The sequence below is a fragment of the Leptodactylus fuscus genome, chromosome 3 (genome assembly GCF_031893055.1).
Source record: "Leptodactylus fuscus isolate aLepFus1 chromosome 3, aLepFus1.hap2, whole genome shotgun sequence".
NCBI lineage: Eukaryota > Metazoa > Chordata > Amphibia > Anura > Leptodactylidae > Leptodactylus > Leptodactylus fuscus.
Genome location: NC_134267.1, coordinates 21307314 through 21327771, shown reverse-complemented (window position 1 = coordinate 21327771; position 20458 = coordinate 21307314). Strand labels below are relative to the sequence as shown.

The window sequence follows — 20458 nt, the reverse complement described above, 5'->3', positions numbered from 1 at the left end:
TTCTTCAAAAGTTGGGAGGTATGGTGTTGGCAGGTATTTTGGGCACAATCTGGAGATATTCTGTGACACCTTCATTATTATTTACTGACAAGAATTCATTTATATAATCTAGAGAGATAATTATATTATATTAATAAATAATAAATAAATCTACCATTATGTCATTCCCCAGGTGACCAGGAGGGGGCGCTCGCGCTTCGCTCTCCTCGCAATCATTAGTGCACAGACTGCGCGGCCACGACGCTTGTGGTCTGCGCATGCGCTCTGTGCTTTGCCTGCCCGGCGGAGGTGACGTGCGCGGCCCCGCGTCACTGGGTGAGTAGAGCCGGAAGTCGGGACGTGGCCGGCGCTGTGAGCGGGGGGAGGATGGCGGTGGTGAGCAGCGCAGAGCGGCTGGAGGTTTCCATAGACGGCCTGACACTGACCCCGGACACTGAGGAGCCTACGGGTGGGGAGAGCAGGCCTGACGCTGAGGAGCAGAGCCGGGAGCTGGGGCCACAGGATGACACGGAGGCCCTGAGCATGGAGCAGCGCTGGGGCTTCAGCCTGGAGGAGCTCTATGGACTGGCCCTCAAGTTCTTCAAAGGTAACATTTACCTGTGTGACTAGGGGGCGCTGTAGTGTGTGGTGCTGACCGCGGGCCGTGGTGCTGATTGTGGTCCAGCGGGACAGTGGATGTGCAGGGGATGCCCTGAGGGGTTCTGGACCCTGCGCTGAGGTACAAGGTGATGGTGGACTCTGCATTTATAGTGGGACAGTGGACTGAGCAGTGCTGCCCCCTAGGAGGGTGCACAGGTGGTCACTGAAATGGTGGCTGTGATGTCCCTTCCCCCTAGGATGGTGGACACCCTGTTCCTTCCCCGATGACGCTGCCCCCTTCCCTGGGTCCGTGGACCCGATGACGCTGCCCCCTTCCCTGGGTCCGTGGACCCGATGACACTGCCCCCTTCCCTGGGTCCGTGGACCCGATGATGCTGCCCCCTTCCTTGGGTTGGTGGACCCGATGACGCTGCCCCCTTCCTTGGGTTGGTGGACCCGATGACGCTGCCCCCTTCCCTGGGTCCGTGGACCCGATGACGCTGCCCCCTTCCCTGGGTCCGTGGACCCGATGACACTGCCCCCTTCCCTGGGTCCGTGGACCCGATGATGCTGCCCCCTTCCTTGGGTTGGTGGACCCGATGACGCTGCCCCCTTCCTTGGGTCGGTGGACCCGATGACGCTGCCCCCTTCCTTGGGTTGGTGGACCCGATGATGCTGCCCCCTTCCCTGGGACGGTGGACTCGATGACGCTGCCCCCTTCCCTGGGACAGTGGACCCGATGACGCTGCCCCCTTCCCTAGGACGGTGGACCCGATGACGCTGCCCCCTTCCCTAGGACGGTGGACCCGATGACGCTGCCCCCTTCCCTAGGACGGTGGACCCGATGACGCTGCCCCCTTCCCTAGGACGGTGGACCCGATGACGCTGCCCCCTTCCCTAGGACGGTGGACTCGATGACGCTGCCCCCTTCCCTGGGACAGTGGACCCGATGACGCTGCCCCCTTCCCTAGGACGGTGGACCCGATGACACTGCCCCCTTCCCTAGGACGGTGGACCCGATGACGCTGCCCCTTCCCTAGGACGGTGGACCCGATGACACTGCCCCCTTCCTTGGGTCGGTGGACCCGATGACGCTGCCCCCTTCCCTGGGACTGTGGACCCGATGACGCTGCCCCCTTCCCTGGGACGGTGGACCCGATGATGCTGCCCCCCTGGTACATTGGACATTGCAGTGTTGCCCGCTGGTCAACCACAAAACACTGTCCACTAGGTGTGGTCGGTTCTGACCCTGCAGTGCTCCCCCTTGGGACCTCGGTTTCCATGGTGTCCAATGTCTCCCCCATATTATAGACTCCCTACGTGTGATCCACTGAAACAAGGACTCCCATCATCCCCAACTATCAGGTGGGAGTGGGAGTTCCAGGTCTGCACAGCCACACATTGCAGACCACGTAGTAGGCCAATAGACCAGTGGCTGACTATGCTGGGAGTTGTAGTGTCTCCCTCTGCCGCACTCCCTGCATACATGTACAATCTAGAATCTGCAGCCTGAACAACTCGTCACCACTGTGCGCAGCCTCCCCTCTGCTCAGCACTGCTGTGTTGTGGTCTCTCTCTGTTACTAGTGACAGCGCGTAGTGTCAGGCTCATTCATTGTGTCGCTTCCTTCCTCCACACCTCGGCCACCTCATCAGTGACAGGAGGAGCAACAGCGTCTCCACTCCTAGTACAAGTGTCTGAGGCTCTGGTAGACATAAATCTTACATCATCGTTTCACAATTTCCTTTGCTCATTTCTGATAGTCCTGTTTCATGAATACAATGCCAGAGATGCAGTATAGACTGACACTCGTGCAGAACAGTATGGGGAAGGGGTGTTTTATAAAGGAGCACACTGATGTCATGTTGCTGGGTTAATGGTCTGTCCCATGGGAGACCTGCTGGCTGCTGAAACACACAACCGCTGCAGCGCCATTTAGCATTCCTCTATTAATTTTTGGTGGCCCATTGGATGGACTACTACAGGGAAGTCTGCTTAACTAGCACCGCGGCCATCTAATCATGGCTGGACCAATCAATATATCATAAGTTCTTATGATGAGACAACCAGCTGAATAATTGCAGAATAGTGAGCGCAGCTCTGGAGTATAATACAGGATATAACTCAGGATCAGTACAGGATAAGTAATGTAATGTATGTACACAGTGACTGTACCAGCAGAATAGTGAGCGCAGCTCTGGAGTATAATACAGGATGTAACTCAGGATCAGTACAGGATAAGTAATGTAATGTATGTACACAGTGAGCGCAGCTCTGGAGTATAATACAGGATAAGTAATGTAATGTATGTACACAGTGACTGCACCAGCAGAATAGTGAGCGCAGCTCTGGAGTATAATACAGGATGTAACTCAGGATCAGTACAGGATAAGTAATGTAATGTATGTACACAGTGAGCGCAGCTCTGGAGTATAATACAGGATAAGTAATGTAATGTATGTACACAGTGACTGCACCAGCAGAATAGTGAGCGCAGCTCTGGAGTATAATACAGGATGTAACTCAGGATCAGTACAGGATAAGTAATGTAATGTATGTACACAGTGACTGTACCAGCAGAATAGTGAGCGCAGCTCTGCAGTATAATACAGGATGTAACTCAGGATCAGTACAGGATAAGTAATGTAATGTATGTACACAGTGACTGCACCAGCAGAATAGTGAGCGCAGCTCTGGAGTATAATACAGGATGTAACTCAGGATCAGTACAGGATAAGTAATGTAATGTATGTACACAGTGACTGTACCAGCAGAATAGTGAGCGCAGCTCTGCAGTATAATACAGGATGTAACTCAGGATCAGTACAGGATAAGTAATGTAATGTATGTACACAGTGACTGTACCAGCAGAATAGTGAGCGCAGCTCTGCAGTATAATACAGGATGTAACTCAGGATCAGTACAGGATAAGTAATGTAATGTATGTACACAGTGAGCGCAGCTCTGGAGTATACTACAGGGTAAATAATGTGATTCCTCTGTTCTGGCTCTGATACTTGCTGTAGTAGCTCCTACAATAATTTTCCCCATGTGATAAGTGGACGGTTCCCGGATTCTTATGTGGCAGAATTTATTTTACATCTCATTAACCTAGTTGCGGAGCAGCGTGCACAGCGGCGTCTTCCTGGGCACCAGTGACTGCAGCCTGTTAGACTGAGGGTCGGCCTCTCCTCAGATCTGTCCTGGGGGATATTTCTCTTCTTCTCGTCTTTCATTCTATTATCCAGTAACCTACATACAGAGTCCAGCTGGAGTGGTTGTGGCGGACAGCTGGGGGAGCGGTTATATAGGGGGGAGGTCTGATGTGGGGGGATATTTCCCCCTATAATGATACGCAGGTTGCCGTGGTGACCAGAATATCAGACCTATTGGTTAGGTTTTGTCCCTAATGATTTCGGTGGCTTTGTGCATCTGCCTGGTACCAAATATATAGAGCTGATAGCTGTCACTGACCAAATGCTGAGAGAGTGGCGGCTGCTATGATGACTAGGAAACTGGGGGGTGCGCTCTGCTGCGACTACTGGATAGTGGGGTCTGTTCTGCTGTGACTACTGGATAGTGGGGTCTGTTCTGCTGTGACTACTGGATAGTGGGGTCTGTTCTGCTGTGACTACTGGATAGTGGGGTCTGTTCTGCTGTGACTACTGGATAGTGGGGTCCCCTCTGCTGTGACTACTGGATAGTGGGGTCCCCTCTGCTGTGACTACTGGATAGTGGGGTCCGTTCTGCTGTGACTACTGGATAGTGGGGTCCCCTCTGCTGTGACTACTGGATAGTGGGGTCCCCTCTGCTGTGACTACTGGATAGTGGGGCCCCCTCTGCTGTGACTACTGGATAGTGGGGTCTGTTCTGCTGTGACTACTGGATAGTGGGGCCCCCTCTGCTGTGACTACTGGATAGTGGGGTCCGCTCTGCTGCAACTACTGGATAGTGGGGTGCGCTGTGCTGTGACTACTGGATAGTGGGGTCCCCTCTGCTGTGACTACTGGATAGTGGGGTCTGTTCTGCTGCGACTACTGGATAGTGGGGTCTGTTCTGCTGTGACTACTGGATAGTGGGGTCTGTTCTGCTGCGACTACTGGATAGTGGGGTCTGTTCTGCTGTGACTACTGGATAGTGGGGTCTGTTCTGCTGTGACTACTGGATAGTGGGGCCCCCTCTGCTGTGACTACTGGATAGTGGGGTCCGCTCTGCTGCAACTACTGGATAGTGGGGTCCCCTCTGCTGTGACTACTGGATAGTGGGGTCCCCTCTGCTGTGACTACTGGATAGTGGGGCCCCCTCTGCTGTGACTACTGGATAGTGGGGTCCGCTCTGCTGCAACTACTGGATAGTGGGGTGCGCTGTGCTGTGACTACTGGATAGTGGGGTCCTCTGTGCTGTGACTACTGGATAGTGGGGTCCTCTGTGCTGTGACTACTGGATAGTGGGGTCCCCTCTGCTGTGACTACTGGATAGTGGGGTCTGTTCTGCTGTGACTACTGGATAGTGGGGTCCCCTCTGCTGTGACTACTGGATAGTGGGGTCCATTCTGCTGTGACTACTGGATAGTGGGGTCCCCTCTGCTGTGACTACTGGATAGTGGGGTCCGCTCTGCTGCGACTACTGGATAGTGGGGTCACCTCTGCTGTGACTACTGGATAGTGGGGTGCGCTGTGCTGTGACTACTGGATAGTGGGGTCCGCTCTGCTGTGACTACTGGATAGTGGGGTGCACTGTGCTGTGACTACTGGATAGTGGGGTGCACTGTGCTGTGACTACTGGATAGTGGGGTGCACTGTGCTGTGACTACTGGATAGTGGGGTCCTCTGTGCTGTGACTACTGGATAGTGGGGTCCGCTCTGCTGTGACTACTGGATAGTGGGGTCCGCTCTGCTGTGACTACTGGATAGTGGGGTGCACTGTGCTGTGACTACTGGATAGTGGGGTCCTCTGTGCTGTGACTACTGGATAGTGGGGTCCTCTGTGCTGTGACTACTGGATAGTGGGGTCCTCTGTGCTGTGACTACTGGATAGTGGGGTCCTCTGTGCTGTGACTACTGGATAGTGGGGTCCTCTGTGCTGTGACTACTGGATAGTGGGGTCCTCTGTGCTGTGACTACTGGATAGTGGGGTCCTCTGTGCTGTGACTACTGGATAGTAGGGTCCGCTCTGCTGCGACTACTGGATAGTGGGGTCCGCTCTGCTGTGACTACTGGATAGTGGGGTCCGCTCTGCTGCGACTACTGGATAGTGGGGTGCGCTGTGCTGTGACTACTGGATAGTGGGGTCCGCTCTGCTGTGACTACTGGATAGTGGGGTCCTCTGTGCTGTGACTACTGGATAGTGGGGTCCTCTGTGCTGTGACTACTGGATAGTGGGGTCCGCTCTGCTGTGACTACTGGATAGTGGGGTCCTCTGTGCTGTGACTACTGGATAGTGGGGTCCGCTCTGCTGTGACTACTGGTGAATTGTAATGTCAATTATTTGTTTTTATCTGGCTTCTTGACAACCCATAGGACCTCCACTGCGGCCTTCTCCGGGGTTGTCAGCCCACTGTCCTGGTGATGTAATACTGCCATGTGTTCACCTGGTCGCTATATTACATATCATGTGCTTAGATACCTTGTATCACCGTCTCCTTTACCTGGATTGAGCTTTGCAGCAGGTTACTCTCCTGAGCAGACTCATCCTGAATTCCCAGCGATACAGCGAGGTTACAAGATGTCGTCTCGCAGGAGAGAGTGACTCATTTATTTTTCAGTGTGCCGTGGCTATAGGGAGAGATGAGAGCCATGACGGGCGTCAGGTCATCATTGGCACCGGGTATAGGATGACACAAGTGTCTGCAGTTCAATGTCTTGCTGGTGTTAACACCGAGAAGCCTGGAGTGGAATGACAAGTCACTAGTGGAGACTGCTTAAAGGGCAACTCACCCCACAGTTGTCAGAGACCTCCATGATTTCGGGAACAAATGTGAATTCATTTACAGAAATAGAACAAGGGATAACTGAGAACCTAAAGGAAAACTGGTGAAACCAGTTATCAGAGCAATCTCGTATGTGTCATGTCAGTGTAACTAGTAGGTGTCTAATATCTGATGGAATATACCGAATATAGTAATAATGGACCAGGCAACAAATCTGTATGTTGTGTATTCTGCTATCGCTATATGGTCCATTCTGCCACTACCTGCAGTGGGCTGGTGTTTGCCTGTGACATGCTGCATGTCATATAATACTGCCCCCTATGTACAAGAATATAACTACTATAATACTACCTCCTATGTACAAGAATATAACTACTATAATACTACCTCCTATGTACAAGAATATAACTACTATAATACTGCCCCTATGTACAAGAATATAACTACTATAATACTGCCCCTATGTACAAGAATATAACTACTATAATACTACTCCTATGTACAAGAATATAACTACTATAATACTGCTCCTATGTACAAGAATATAACTACTATAATACTACCTCCTATGTACAAGAATATAACTACTATAATACTACTCCTATGTACAAGAATATAACTACTATAATACTGCTCCTATGTACAAGAATATAACTACTATAATACTACCTCCTATGTACAAGAATATAACTACTATAATACTGCTCCTATGTACAAGAATATAACTGCTATAATACTGCTCCTATGTACAAGAATATAACTGCTATAATACTACTCCTATGTACAAGAATATAACTACTATAATACTGCTCCTATGTACAAGAATATAACTACTATAATACTGCTCCTATGTACAAGAATATAACTACTATAATACTACCTCCTATGTACAAGAATATAACTACTATAATACTACTCCTATGTACAAGAATATAACTACTATAATACTACCTCCTATGTACAAGAATATAACTACTATAATACTGCTCCTATGTACAAGAATATAACTACTATAATACTACCTCCTATGTACAAGAATATAACTACTATAATACTACTCCTATGTACAAGAATATAACTACTATAATACTACTCCTATGTACAAGAATATAACTACTATAATACTACCTCCTATGTACAAGAATATAACTACTATAATACTACCTCCTATGTACAAGAATATAACTACTATAATACTACTCCTATGTACAAGAATATAACTACTATAATACTGCCCCCTATGTACAAGAATATAACTACTATAATACTACTCCTATGTACAAGAATATAACTACTATAATACTACCTCCTATGTACAAGAATATAACTACTATAATACTGCTCCTATGTACAAGAATATAACTACTATAATACTACTCCTATGTACAAGAATATAACTACTATAATACTACTCCTATGTACAAGAATATAACTACTATAATACTGCCCCCTATGTACAAGAATATAACTACTATAATACTGCTCCCTATGTACAAGAATATAACTACTATAATACTGCTCCCTATGTACAAGAATATAACTACTATAATACTGCTCCCTATGTACAAGAATATAACTACTATAATACTACCTCCTATGTACAAGAATATAACTACTATAATACTACTCCTATTTACAAGAATATAACTACTATAATATTGTCCTCTTAGAATATGACGGTAATACTATGGCCTTCCAATTTCTTTGCGTTTGTTCATTTAGTACCACCCTATCCTGCTGACTATACATGGATTACCATCACTCGGGACTCTATTGCTCTGCCTGGCAGAGTTAATTTTCTGTCATGTGGTGTAAAGGGACATTTTGCTTTTGATCACTAGTTGTAGTGTTGTGTACGTGTGGTGGTCGTGGTTGTGTTGGGAGGGGTTAGTCACGGTTAGTGTTCTCCTGTCTGGATGTGATGAATATAAATGCGACATCGGAGTGTTTGTTTTCAGGAAAGGTTTTTGTTAAGTTCTATAAATCCTCTTCCTCTCAGTGACGTCTCTTCAGCTTGTTCTCTAGAATTTTGCTGTGATATAAAACCATGGACATCTCTGATGGGTTACAATTACTTTGTTGCTGCGTTTCCACACATTGGACCTAAAAGGGATCTTTCACCAACTCCAACTCTTTGTATCTTTCAGTAGATGTTTGGTCACTGATTTTGGTTCATTTGGAATTTCTTCTCTAGCCCCCACCGTTCTCAAGTTATCCTTGATGTTAGTTTCAGCACGCATACGCTCCCTGCTGTCTGGTGGGCGGTGCCTATCTTTGTGCTGTAGCCAAGGACCGCCCACCAGATAGTAGAAAGCATGCACCGAAACTAACTGCAGTGGTTACTCAGGAATGGCGGGGGCTAGAGAAATAATTCCAACTGTGCCAGAATCAGCAGAGGAGAGGCTACTAAAGGGTGAAAGATGGTGTCTATATTTTAACATAAATTTGGGTGTCCCCTTTAATATGTGACCCTTTCACTAGGTAGAGGCGACCATGGCCATGACCCATCCATGTGCGGTGACATTATGTTCCCGGCCAATCACGTTTATTATTGTTATTGCTCTTCCAAGTAATGAATTTTCAGGGGTCAGAAAGTAATTAAGACGTCCGTGATGAAACAAGGATTCTGTTTGCCCTGGAGGAACAAACTGACTGCTCTGAGGTCACATTATCGCTCCCTGCTTAATATACACTGAGCCGGCCGCCGCCAGCCCTGGTCACATGACTCGTCTTGGTCGCGATCTCTCCTGCAAATGTTTCTCTGATACAGATAACACATCCTGATCCCTGATATACGGCCGAGTAACTATGACGAGTGTCAGATGTAGCAGAGCCGGGTTAGATCACTATATGTGATGTGGTTTTACATAGGACTGCAGGGGCGCTCAGCGGTGATTGGGGGGATCAAGGGGATATAGGCAAGATGGCCGATGGTGCTGAGCGTAACAGTGTAATAATATGGCTGAAAACTGAGCGCAACTCGTGTGTACACATATAGTACACGTATATACATTACTGCATGCACATACAGTATATACTCATGTAGACATACACTACATGTACACACCTCTAGACACATGCTATATGTATACTTGCATGCTATATGAGCTCTCTGATAGACACATACGCTATATGCACACACCTATATATATACATCGTATATGCACACACCTAAATATATATACACTACATGCACATATGTACTTGGGTTTTGCAGAGAGCTCCTGCCTGTCTTATGTGAATTCCTTCCCCTTCTCTGCCGGCCTGGAGGGGGCGCAGTATAACGTATCAGGAGGACCCATCCCCCTCTTCTCTGTCATGTGACCTAATAGGCCAGTAGTTGTAGTCTGTTGTGTTATATTGACAGGTAGGAAGGTGACGCTGGTCTGCGGGGCATGTGCTTTAGGCTGTGTTCACATGATGCAGGCAGCCATGTTAGGTTTGTTGCAGTCTAGCATGCTTTGGCGGTGCAGAGTCTACATGTAATAGTAGACGTATAGCGAGGTGCATTGGGCCCGGTGCACATTTATGCGTGCTGTGTGTATTGCAGCAGAATCCTACAGAAGAGAATGAGAAACTGCACGACTGACTCTTGAGCTGACCTCCGAAAATCCTCAATTCTGCACAGCCAATAGTAAATGCCCCAGGGGGTGTAAAAGCAGCTGCGCCATCCTTCTGGCACCACTTCTGTCCAGGAGAAACGCGTGACCTGACCATTGTAACGACTGATGTGTCTTTGTCGCCATTTCGCAGAGAAGGACGGGAAGGCTTTCCACCCGACCTACGAAGAGAAGCTGAAGCTGGTGGCTCTGCACAAACAGGTTCTCCTGGGGCCGTACAACCCCGACACCTGCCCCGAGGTCGGCTTCTTCGATGTCCTCGGCAATGATAGAAGGTAATGTTACAATCGTCATCTTCTGTGTAGGTCTCCATGGTAAAAGACTACAAACACACACTGTGTAGTCTGATCCTGCGGTCACATATTACACCCTCCACCTGTCCCTTCATCTTGATACAGAAAGAAGACAAATGGAAGAGAGTAACTCACAGTTGCTGGACCAGACTACACTGTTTCTGTTTGTAGCTCTGCATAGGGGCTGTGTACACAAAACGGCAAGAGGTTTTTAATCAAGATTGCTTGCAGAGTCGCCTTATTTCTTACTTTAGCTGGATACACAGAGGTTGTTTGTCTGTGAGGGCACATAGCTCTGCCTAGAAGCTGTATACAAGTGTTGTTATCCTTATGCACTCATCACATGACCATGGACCGTAAATCACATGACCATGGACCGTAAATCACATGACCATGGACCGTAAATCACATGACCATGGACCGTAAATCACATGACCATGGACCGAAAATCACATGACCATGGACCGTAAATCACATGACCATGGACCGTAAATCACATGACCATGGTCAGACTTTTAGCCACTAGAAGTAACAGAATGAACAACAGCAAGCCGAAATCTAGAAAACCGTGAGGAATTGATACAGAAAGTATATTGGAAGATTGTATAGCTTTTTATTGTACATTTGTTTGTCAATATTGGTCTGAAAGTGGCCAACCCCTTTAAGCTGTGTTGACATACGTCTGAGCAATCCCTTTAAGCAATGTTCACATCGTGTCTTTCTCCTGCCAGGAAAGAATGGGCCGCCTTGGGAAACATGAGCAAACAAGACGCCATGACGGAGTTTGTTACCCTCCTGAATAGATGCTGCCACCTGTTCTCTACCTATGTCACCTCTCACAAAATAGAGAAAGAGGAGCAAGAGAGGAAAAGGTAATGACCCCCTATAGGACCCGTCATTTAAAGGGATGTTATTGGTGACCTATCAGAAGGATTGGTCATCAGTAGCAGACTGGTGGGGGTCTGACACATGACACCCCCACACATCAGCTGGCATTTGGACGACCACTGCGGCCTCTCCACTGCTTACCAAGCACAGCGCCGCACATTGTATAGTGGCTGCACTTGGTATTGCAGCTCATTCCTATTCATTTGAATGGGGCTGAGTTGTAGACAGATCATGTGACTGATAAATGTGACATCACTGTCTTGAAAAGAGGAAGCAGCGCTCACCCAAATGGCCCAACCTCTTCAAAGTGCCGATTGGCTGAGGTTACCCCTGCTGATCTGATAATGGTGACCTTGCCAGACTAGAGGGATAATGCCAGCAGCCAGTGTCAGGATCGGTTCGCGTCACCCCTGGTTCACATTAGCGTATGTATTCCATCCGGTTGGAGTCTGCATGGAGACACCCCCCGCCCCCCCCCCCGGACAGAAGACAATCGCAATTGTAAGCGCTGTGCTGCAAAAGCACAAGGACCCCATAGACTATAATGCGCGGGCGGGGGGGGGGTTAGTTCTCCGTGCAGACTCCAACCGGACGGAATACATACGCTAATGTGAACTGAGCCATGCTATGATGATTTTATGTAATGAGGATCTCCTGTGCAGCAGCGTAACCTCAGAGCGATGGCCCCCAGGGGGCGTAAGAATACAGCGACTGAAATAGTCCTATTCCCTGTGGTGGTGATTGATCCCCTGCAGGCTTTGATATCAGCTCCTACATAATATATATATATTTATATATATATATATATATAATATATATATATATATCTTACTATACAGTTACTGGCATTGATTTGCTCTTTTCATCCTTTTAACCCCTTAGCATAATTGCAAAAAACCCTCCAGAAAATATCACTTTATTACAGATTGTGTATTTATGGCTCAGGTAAATACTCCTGGCACAGATCTCCAGTACATTTTAACCCTTTAGCAATCTATCACATTTATCCTGACACCAGTAACATTTTTAGAATGGGAGGAAATCCATGTAAACACGGGGAGAACATACAAACTCCTTGCAGATGTTGTTCCTGGCAGGATTAGAACCCAGGACTCCAGCGCTGCAAGGCTACAGTGCTAACCACTGAGCCATCGTGTTGCCCCCACTTTGATAACATATGGTCAGCAACTTAGGTGCTGTGGTTTGCGTTAGGGGGTCATCTGAACTGACCGGGTGGTGTCAGGTGTTCTGAGTCACACCCCATTGCCTGCCTGACACCACCCACTTGACATTAGGGAGTCTAATTATCATGTCAGGCACCAAAACTAACAGCAGTGATTACTCAATTCCAACTCCAGAATCAGTGGAGGGGCGGCTATTAATTAAAAGAGGTTTCCCAGGGTTAATAATTGCAGCCGCATTCACTTCATCACATCTGAGCTTCAATACCAGACTTCACCCATGACCATTGTGGCGCTGTTTCAGAAATTCAGCGCCATGTTTTTCTAACCCTGGACACCCTGTAATGTCAGATGTAACAGAAACATTTGCGGTTTACTTTATGAAAGAAAAAATCAGTTCCCTTTCTGGAAAAGATGGGTGACAAGAAACATGGCCATCGTGATAGTTTTCCAAGGACTTTCACCCAGCTCGATCAGGCTGCTGAATGTAAAACCAACTTTGTATTGTAGCAGTACAGGAGCAATGATATGTTCTCACTGCAAAGAAACCAACCTGCAGTGTAAAGCATGAGGGATAGACCATAACCAGTGCAGATAAGCTGCAGTTACTGACCATAGCCCTGTCCTGATGCAGTAGAGCTGAAGACTAGGCAATATGTATTACCCAGGGGGTAGTGGGTGACCGCTCACAGCCTGCAGTGTAAAGCATCATGTGCTGCCTTTACAGGAGAGAAGAGGAGGAACGGAGAAAGCGGGAAGAAGAGGAGCGACAGAGACAGCTCCGAGAAGAGGAGAAGCGGAGGAAAGAAGAGGAGGAGAGGCTGAGGAGGGAAGAGGAGGAGAGGATGCGGGCGGAGGATGAAAGGTTTCGAATGGAGCAGCAGAAGTAAGTACTCCCATCAGGAGACCTCTATAATAGGACGCCCTTAAAGGGGTTGTCCGGGATTTGCATGATAATGGCCCGTCTTTAGGATAGGTCATCAATGTGTGATGTCAGACAGCCAGGACCCCCACTGATCAGAGGTTTGAAAAGGCCACAATGCTAGCAAGTGCCGCAGTTTCCTCCCTGGCATCATATTGATCCATCACATGATACAGCAGCAGTTCAGTCTCACTCAAATGAAAAGGACTGAGCAGCAATAATAAGCACAGCCCCTACGGTATGTACAGTGCTGTGATTGGTACTTACTGAAGACCTACTCAACCAGCTGATCAGTCGGACCCCACGATCTGATGTTGATGATCTGTCCTAAGTATAGATCAGTAATATAAAAGTCCCCCCCCCCCCCCCCAGCTATGTATTTTCCAGTCATGTGTTCTGCCCTGGTGAGTTATCACCTGTTCGCACTCCTCATACACCTTGTGGCACTGGTGCCTGTTTAGCTTCAGGGATGTGTCAGGGCTGCTCTGTCTCATGCCTAGCTCCATTAGCATCCCAGTACTAACCTGAATATCCCAGCAGGTGGCATCCTGGAGTTGTGTACTGAAAGAACACAACACAAAACCCAGACCGTGGCGTCCCTAAGCCAGACTTCAAAGGAAATAAGGTTTTCTGATAACATTTGCCCAGGAGAACAGGCTACAGTCACCTCCATAATTCCCCAGGACGCAGACGCCCAGTTCCAGGCCAAACTCTGTAGTGTTGAGAGCAGGAGAAAGGTCCAGACACTGAATTGCAAAGGGTGGGCACTAGGGCATAATGAATCCATAGCAGAAAGTCTCTGCCACCCAGTCTGTAGTCCCTGACATGTCACATGGGGTGACGGAGGGTCCTGAGCCGGGCCACTTGTAGCATTGCAGCCACATTCATGTCAATGGGAAATTCCTAAAACCTTCTGAAGCTCTGCCCGCTGAATCCCCGGAGGGGCGCACAGCACAGCAGGGGGCACACGAGCAGGACTTTGTGTTTTCTCATGTCTGACAATCTTGTCCCATCCACTTTGTCCTGCAGGCAGCAGATCATGGCCGCCCTGAACTCGCAGACCGCGGTGCAGTTTCAGCAGTACGCAGCACAGCAGTATCCCGGGAACTTCGAGCAGCAGCAGATCCTGATCCGACAACTGCAGGAGCAGCATTACCAGCAGTACATGCAGCAGCTCTACCAAGTGCAGCTCGCCCAGCAGCAGGTAGGTCCTGGCGCAGCGCCACAACATGCCATATCTGGGCTCCCGGCTGATCAGCTGTTTACAGGGGCTGTAATGATTGGGTGAGCCACGTGACCTCCTAACTATTTAATGAGCCTAGCGCTATCCATTGTATAGTGGCTGTGCCTTGTATTACAGCTCAGTACACTCACTCTGGTGGGACCGAGCTGCAATCGGGCCGTGTGATCAATCACGCTCAGGGATCACCACTGCCCCTTCAAACACCTGATCCTCCCCCCAGGGCTCCCGGGTGTCTGACCCTCAAAATTCTTGAATTGATGGCCTATCCTAAGGGTAAGTCATCAGTCAACACTATAGTCATTATTATAGTGCCCCCACATATGGAGGCTTATACCATCTACTACACTTGGTCTAGGTTGTAGCCTAAAGCTGGTGATTAGGAGGCCTGGTTGTATTGTCTGTGTTAGTCCGTATATGATGCTCATGCTGTATACGCAGCTCTGTCGGCCATAAGCTCAGACTATACCGTCCTCCATACATACATTATCTGGTGTCCTCCCCTATAGGCTGCCTTACAGAAGCAACAAGAGGCGCTGTCAGCAGGAACCAGCTCCCCGGTAAATTCTCCTGCCAAGATGACCCAGGGAAGCATCACTGGCTCCGGAGAGCCCCCCTCAGTCAATGGACAAACCCACCCACACATAGACAGCACTGAGACCGAGCTGGAGGCCGACCCGCTAGAAGACCTGCTGGAGAATGGACCTAAAGGTGCGGCCTAAAGAGACCAGTATATGGTTGTGTCTATATGTCCTCAGGTCATGTGACCAGTCCTAGGCACTTGAAGATAGTCATGGGCCGTGTGGGCACTGATCCCATTATAATGCCCTATCGGTGCAGGGGGTACAGGTTTACCTTTTTTCATTGCCCTCCATTACCTTCCACTTCTGTCTCTGCAGAGTCCACGCCGGTCATCGCCGCGCCTTCCATGTGGACAAGACCTCAGATAAAAGACTTCAAAGAGAAGATCCGTCAGGACGCCGACTCTGTCATCACCGTGGGTAGAGGAGAGGTGGTCACGGTGCGGGTCCCCACACACGAGGAGGGCTCCTATCTTTTCTGGGAGTTTGCCACAGATAACTTTGACATTGGTTTTGGGGTTTACTTTGAATGGACAGACTCCCCAAACACGGCGGTGAGCGTGCACGTCAGCGAGTCCAGCGAGGACGAGGAGGAGGATGAAGGTGCGCTGTTTGTATAAAGTCATGTAACCTAATGATATGAGTATCTGCATGGCCCCGCCCCCTGTTCTGGGGGGGTCCGCCACCCTGCTGAGGTCTCTTTTATATTAGAGACCGACTGTCAAAGGCAGTATTTATAAATGTCCAGCTATTGCAACCCATCCCTAGGTTGTGTCTGGTATGGCAACTTAGCGTCATTGTAGTGAATGAGGCTGGAGTGCAGTACCACGTACATCCTGTGGTCAGGGGTGGCGCTGTTTTTGTACAATTCTGGACACCCCGTCTGATTTTATTTAGTCTCCGATTACAAGAGTGATTATTTCTTTGTGTTGATGTAAGATCTTAGACTGGCTGCAGCAGGAGCTGCCTCCCCCCACCCACATACTAGGCCCCGCCCCTTGCTCATCATTGATTCAGTATCTGATAAAGGAACATCTTGGAAAATGCAGCAAATTGCCCAATTACCTCTCATATCTCCATTCTTGACCATGGGGGTGTCCCCCGACCTATCTCCGAAAATAATTTCTAACTCTAATTTATTACAGAGAACCCCAACAATGAAGAGAAAGCCAAAAAGAACGCCAACAAGCCTCAGCTGGATGAGATTGTGCCAGTCTACCGGCGGGATTGTCACGAGGAGGTGTACGCCGGCAGCCACCAGTACCCCGGCCGGGGGGTCTACCTGCTCAAATTTGACAACTCTTACTCCTTGTGGCGTTCAAAATCTGTGTACTACAGAGTGTACTATACTAGATAAAGGAGCGGGAAGGGGGCGGGGTCAGAGATCGGTGGGAGGGGCCAGGGCAGCGAGTCGATCACGCCTGCCAGATCCTTTTCAATCAGTGTTGTCTCCTCTCCTTCTCCCGTCATGTCGCGGCTGACGGCGCAACACTAGTTCGGGCGCGCTGTAATTTAACCCTTTCAGTGTCGTGACAGTGACAGGCGTTAAACAACATGGCTGCGTCCGCACCTTTTTGGTTTTGTTTTGTTTGGTTTTTTTTTCACATCTGTATGGAATTTTTAATTATTATTTTTTAAGTGCGCCCTCGTGGGCATTTCATGATCTGTTTAGAAGACGATTGTGCATGGAAGGCGTCACGAGGGGCCTCATCTGTTGTCGGGGACCGGGGAGGGGGTTGAGCGCCCCCTCAAGACTGGTAAAAGGTCATGTGTTCCCAAGCCTGGCAGGTATGGCGTGTGCAGTGGTCTCTGCTATTCTGTAGCGCGCGCAGATAGCTCAGCGTCATCACAAACTCACTATGGATGGGTCAGAGGAAAACAGAAGTGAGCTGTTACCTCTCTGGTATCAGCCGCAGCGGGCGCGCACCACTGGGGATAGCAGGGCTAGGGTGGAAGTTTCTTATCTGTTCTCTCATCAGATTTGTCCGGATGATCTTGTACCATGTAAAATATGTAAGAATGTGAAAAATGGTTTATAATAATAATAATCATATGGAATAATCTGTGCTGTGTCCTCTACAGTGTCTGGTGGAAACACTACACCTCCCACAACGCAGCGCAGCAGGGGGGTGAGGCTCACAAAGCTAATAGGAAACTGACAGGATTTTGAATGCAGCTCTGGATGTGACTGGAGTTTGATATATTTGCAAGGAGAAACTTTCACCACCTCAAGCTCGTTACATCCTTTAATAGCCGCCACCCCACTGATTCTGGCACAGTTGGATTTTTTTTTCCTCTAGCCCTCACCGTTCCTGAGCAATCAGTGCTGTTAGTTTTGACTCTGGAAATAACTAAAGGGTGGAGTCAAGCAGGAGGAGGTAAGTTGATGTGACTCAGAGCTGACACGATCCACCTCTCATTGGTGCTCTGAGTCACGCCCATTTGCCAGCTCCTGCCCGGTTCCACCCTCTTGAACTTAGGGAGTTTAGTTATCATTAAGGTGATTGCTCAGGGAGGGTGAGGGCTAGAGAAAAAATTCCAACTCTGCCGAAATCAGTGGAGGATGGGCTATTATGGGATGCAGAGAAGTGTTGAGAGGTTCTCTTTAACCTGTTAAATGCTGTCTGGTGAACTGCAGTATGCCTTGTCATTGGTAGGGTTTAGTCTCGGTGCAGTGGCCTACAGCTGTTACAAAACTACAACTCCCAGCATACCCCTGACGGTTGGGCGTTGTAGTTCAGCAGACTGGATGGTCTTCACTGCTTGTTGAATTCTGACTTTTACCTGATCGACTTGCACTAATACATTTATTTCATTGCTGTTGTGTTGCTTTTGTATATCACGTCCGATGAGTTGGATGACGCCAATATGGCCTCTGCTACATGGACGATAGGGATAGCAAGGCCCAGAAAAGGATGGAAGTTATAGGGAAACGCTTGAATGGAAGGAAACGGGTAGACGAGAGTTGAAAAACACTGCCACCCCCGTCTGCAGGTCATATGTGGTATTGCAGGCCTGAGCTACAATACCAGATACAACCTGTGGCCAGGTGTGGTGCTGTTTCTTTTTATACATCTGCACTGATATTTAGGAGGTGCGGGGTGTGTAAGTATTTGCCCCCCTGCAATTCATGGGGATGATTCTGATATCTTTAGGGTACAATGCTTGTATACCTGCCAGGTGGGGCCCTTTAAGCAGCAGGTTGTCTGTGCAGAGGATGGACTATATAAGTCAGAGACCAGGACCAGCATCCTCTCTGCTCAGTACACCTGGTTTATTTGGGCAGGCACAGGGCACATGGAGATGATTTAGGGTCCCCAAACTTGGCAGCCGGTTCCTTTGAAGATCAGTTATTGTAGAGATCAACTGATACAGGTGGCGGCTCCGGGGACGGACTTGACTTGTGTGTACCGTGTCAGTAGGATCTCACTGACCCCCGGGTCACCAGGTACCTACCTGGACTGTGGGGGCGGGGCTTTATTACAGTCTGCAAGCCCCCATAGCACAGGTAATTGCCTGACAAATTAAGAGGGGAGCGACCCCGGGCCAGAACCCCCATAGGATGGCAGATAACGTTACCTCCTCAGGTAATACTCTTTGTACTGGCCAGAGCTTCCCCTTTTAGGATATGTTCACATGTTCAGGTTCTCGGATGCAGCTTTTGAATCCGAAACCAGAAGTGGCTCATACAGGGGTGCACGAATACGGGACGGGGGTGCACGAATACGGGACGGGGGTGCACGAATACCGGACAGGCTGCACTTCTGCTTTTTTTCACTCTGTTCCTTATTTTGGCTTCAGAAACTGCGTCTGAAAACCTGACCTTGTAAATACAGCCCTAGTGAAATGATGAAAGTTCTGCCTCCCGGCAGCCTCCACTGGAGGGAGCTCTTTGCACTTTGTAGGGGGAATATCAAGGCCTGTGGATTTATTTCCCATGTACCAGCAGGGGTGCATCCACGGCCTTGTGCGTAGGCTTGCTGCCCCCTGCTGGGGTAGATTTTGCCACTTAGTGGATACTATTAAGTAGATATCCCTCTCTCCATAACTTTATTATTGACCCCCAGACTGTGCAGTTTGCTCCCCCTAGTGGTGACGGTGGGTGCTGAACGTGATCTTTTATATTTATAAAGAAGTTATTTATGAAGATTTATAAAAATAATAATTTACGCACAGAAGAAAAGCTCCTAGTTAGTTGTCCCTGTACCCTAAGGAACAGAATTTCCCATAGGTGTTGCAAGGGGGTCTGAAGCCAGAATGTCACATGACCCCGGCTGGTGCCTCTCTCTGTATACTGCCAGGTTTATACTGTATATACTATAATAGCACTGTCTGCCAGTGACTGATCTTAACCCTTTACTTGTTCCGGTTTTATTTCGCGCCTCGTCTCATCGCCTTCCAGCTGTTCGGTATAAACAGTACAAGTGCAATTTCCAGGAGTGAACTCTCTAGAACGGTCGGACTCTCTAGGTTTCCTATTCTTTGTGTTTTGATATCTCATCGGTTTGTCGGAAGGACGTGTCATACACTGTAAATTTAGTTCTTATAAAAATTTATTAAGTTTATCCTCATTAAAGACGCAAATTCTCTTATTGATTTATGATGTAAATGGTGTCTGCGAATCTTCATTGGGGTGGAAAACTAATGTGGATTAGAAAAAAGAGGAAACAGCCCCCAAGGTTGGGTAGGGTATTGCAGATAGATAGGTTATAGTCACCAGACCCAGCGTATCACCCCAGCCCTGCAGATAGATAGGTTACTGTCACCAGAACCAGCGTATCACCCCAGCCCTGCAGATAGATAGGTTAGTGTCACCAGACCCAGCGTATCACCCCAGCCCTGCAGATAGATAGGTTAGTGTCACCAGACCCAGCGTATCACCCCAGCCCTGCAGATAGATAGGTTAGTGTCACCAGACCCAGCGTATCACCCCAGCCCTGCAGATAGATAGGTTAGTGTCACCAGACCCAGCGTATCACCCCAGCCCTGCAGATAGATAGGTTAGTGTCACCAGACCCAGCGTATCACCCCAGCCCTGCAGATAGATAGGTTACAGTCACCAGACCCAGCGTATCACCCCAGCCCTGCAGATAGATAGGTTACAGTCACCAGACCCAGCGTATCACCCCAGCCCTGCAGATAGATAGGTTACTGTCACCAGACCCAGCGTATCACCCCAGCCCTGCAGATAGATAGGTTACTGTCACCAGACCCAGCGTATCACC

General features: G+C 48.6%; 1 protein-coding gene across 1 annotated transcript; it reads left to right on the top strand.

The window, feature by feature from the left end:
- Positions 1 to 315: 315 nt before the first annotated feature.
- ACBD3 (acyl-CoA binding domain containing 3) lies at positions 316 to 18262 on the top strand. The gene is made up of 8 exons (XM_075267236.1): positions 316 to 586; positions 10262 to 10403; positions 11153 to 11293; positions 13218 to 13376; positions 14442 to 14616; positions 15162 to 15363; positions 15552 to 15836; positions 16379 to 18262. The coding sequence occupies exons 1-8, from the start codon at positions 367 to 369 to the stop codon at positions 16588 to 16590; spliced, it is 1536 nt and encodes a 511-aa protein (XP_075123337.1). The 5' UTR covers positions 316 to 366; the 3' UTR covers positions 16591 to 18262.
- The last annotated feature ends 2196 nt before the right edge of the window (positions 18263 to 20458 follow it).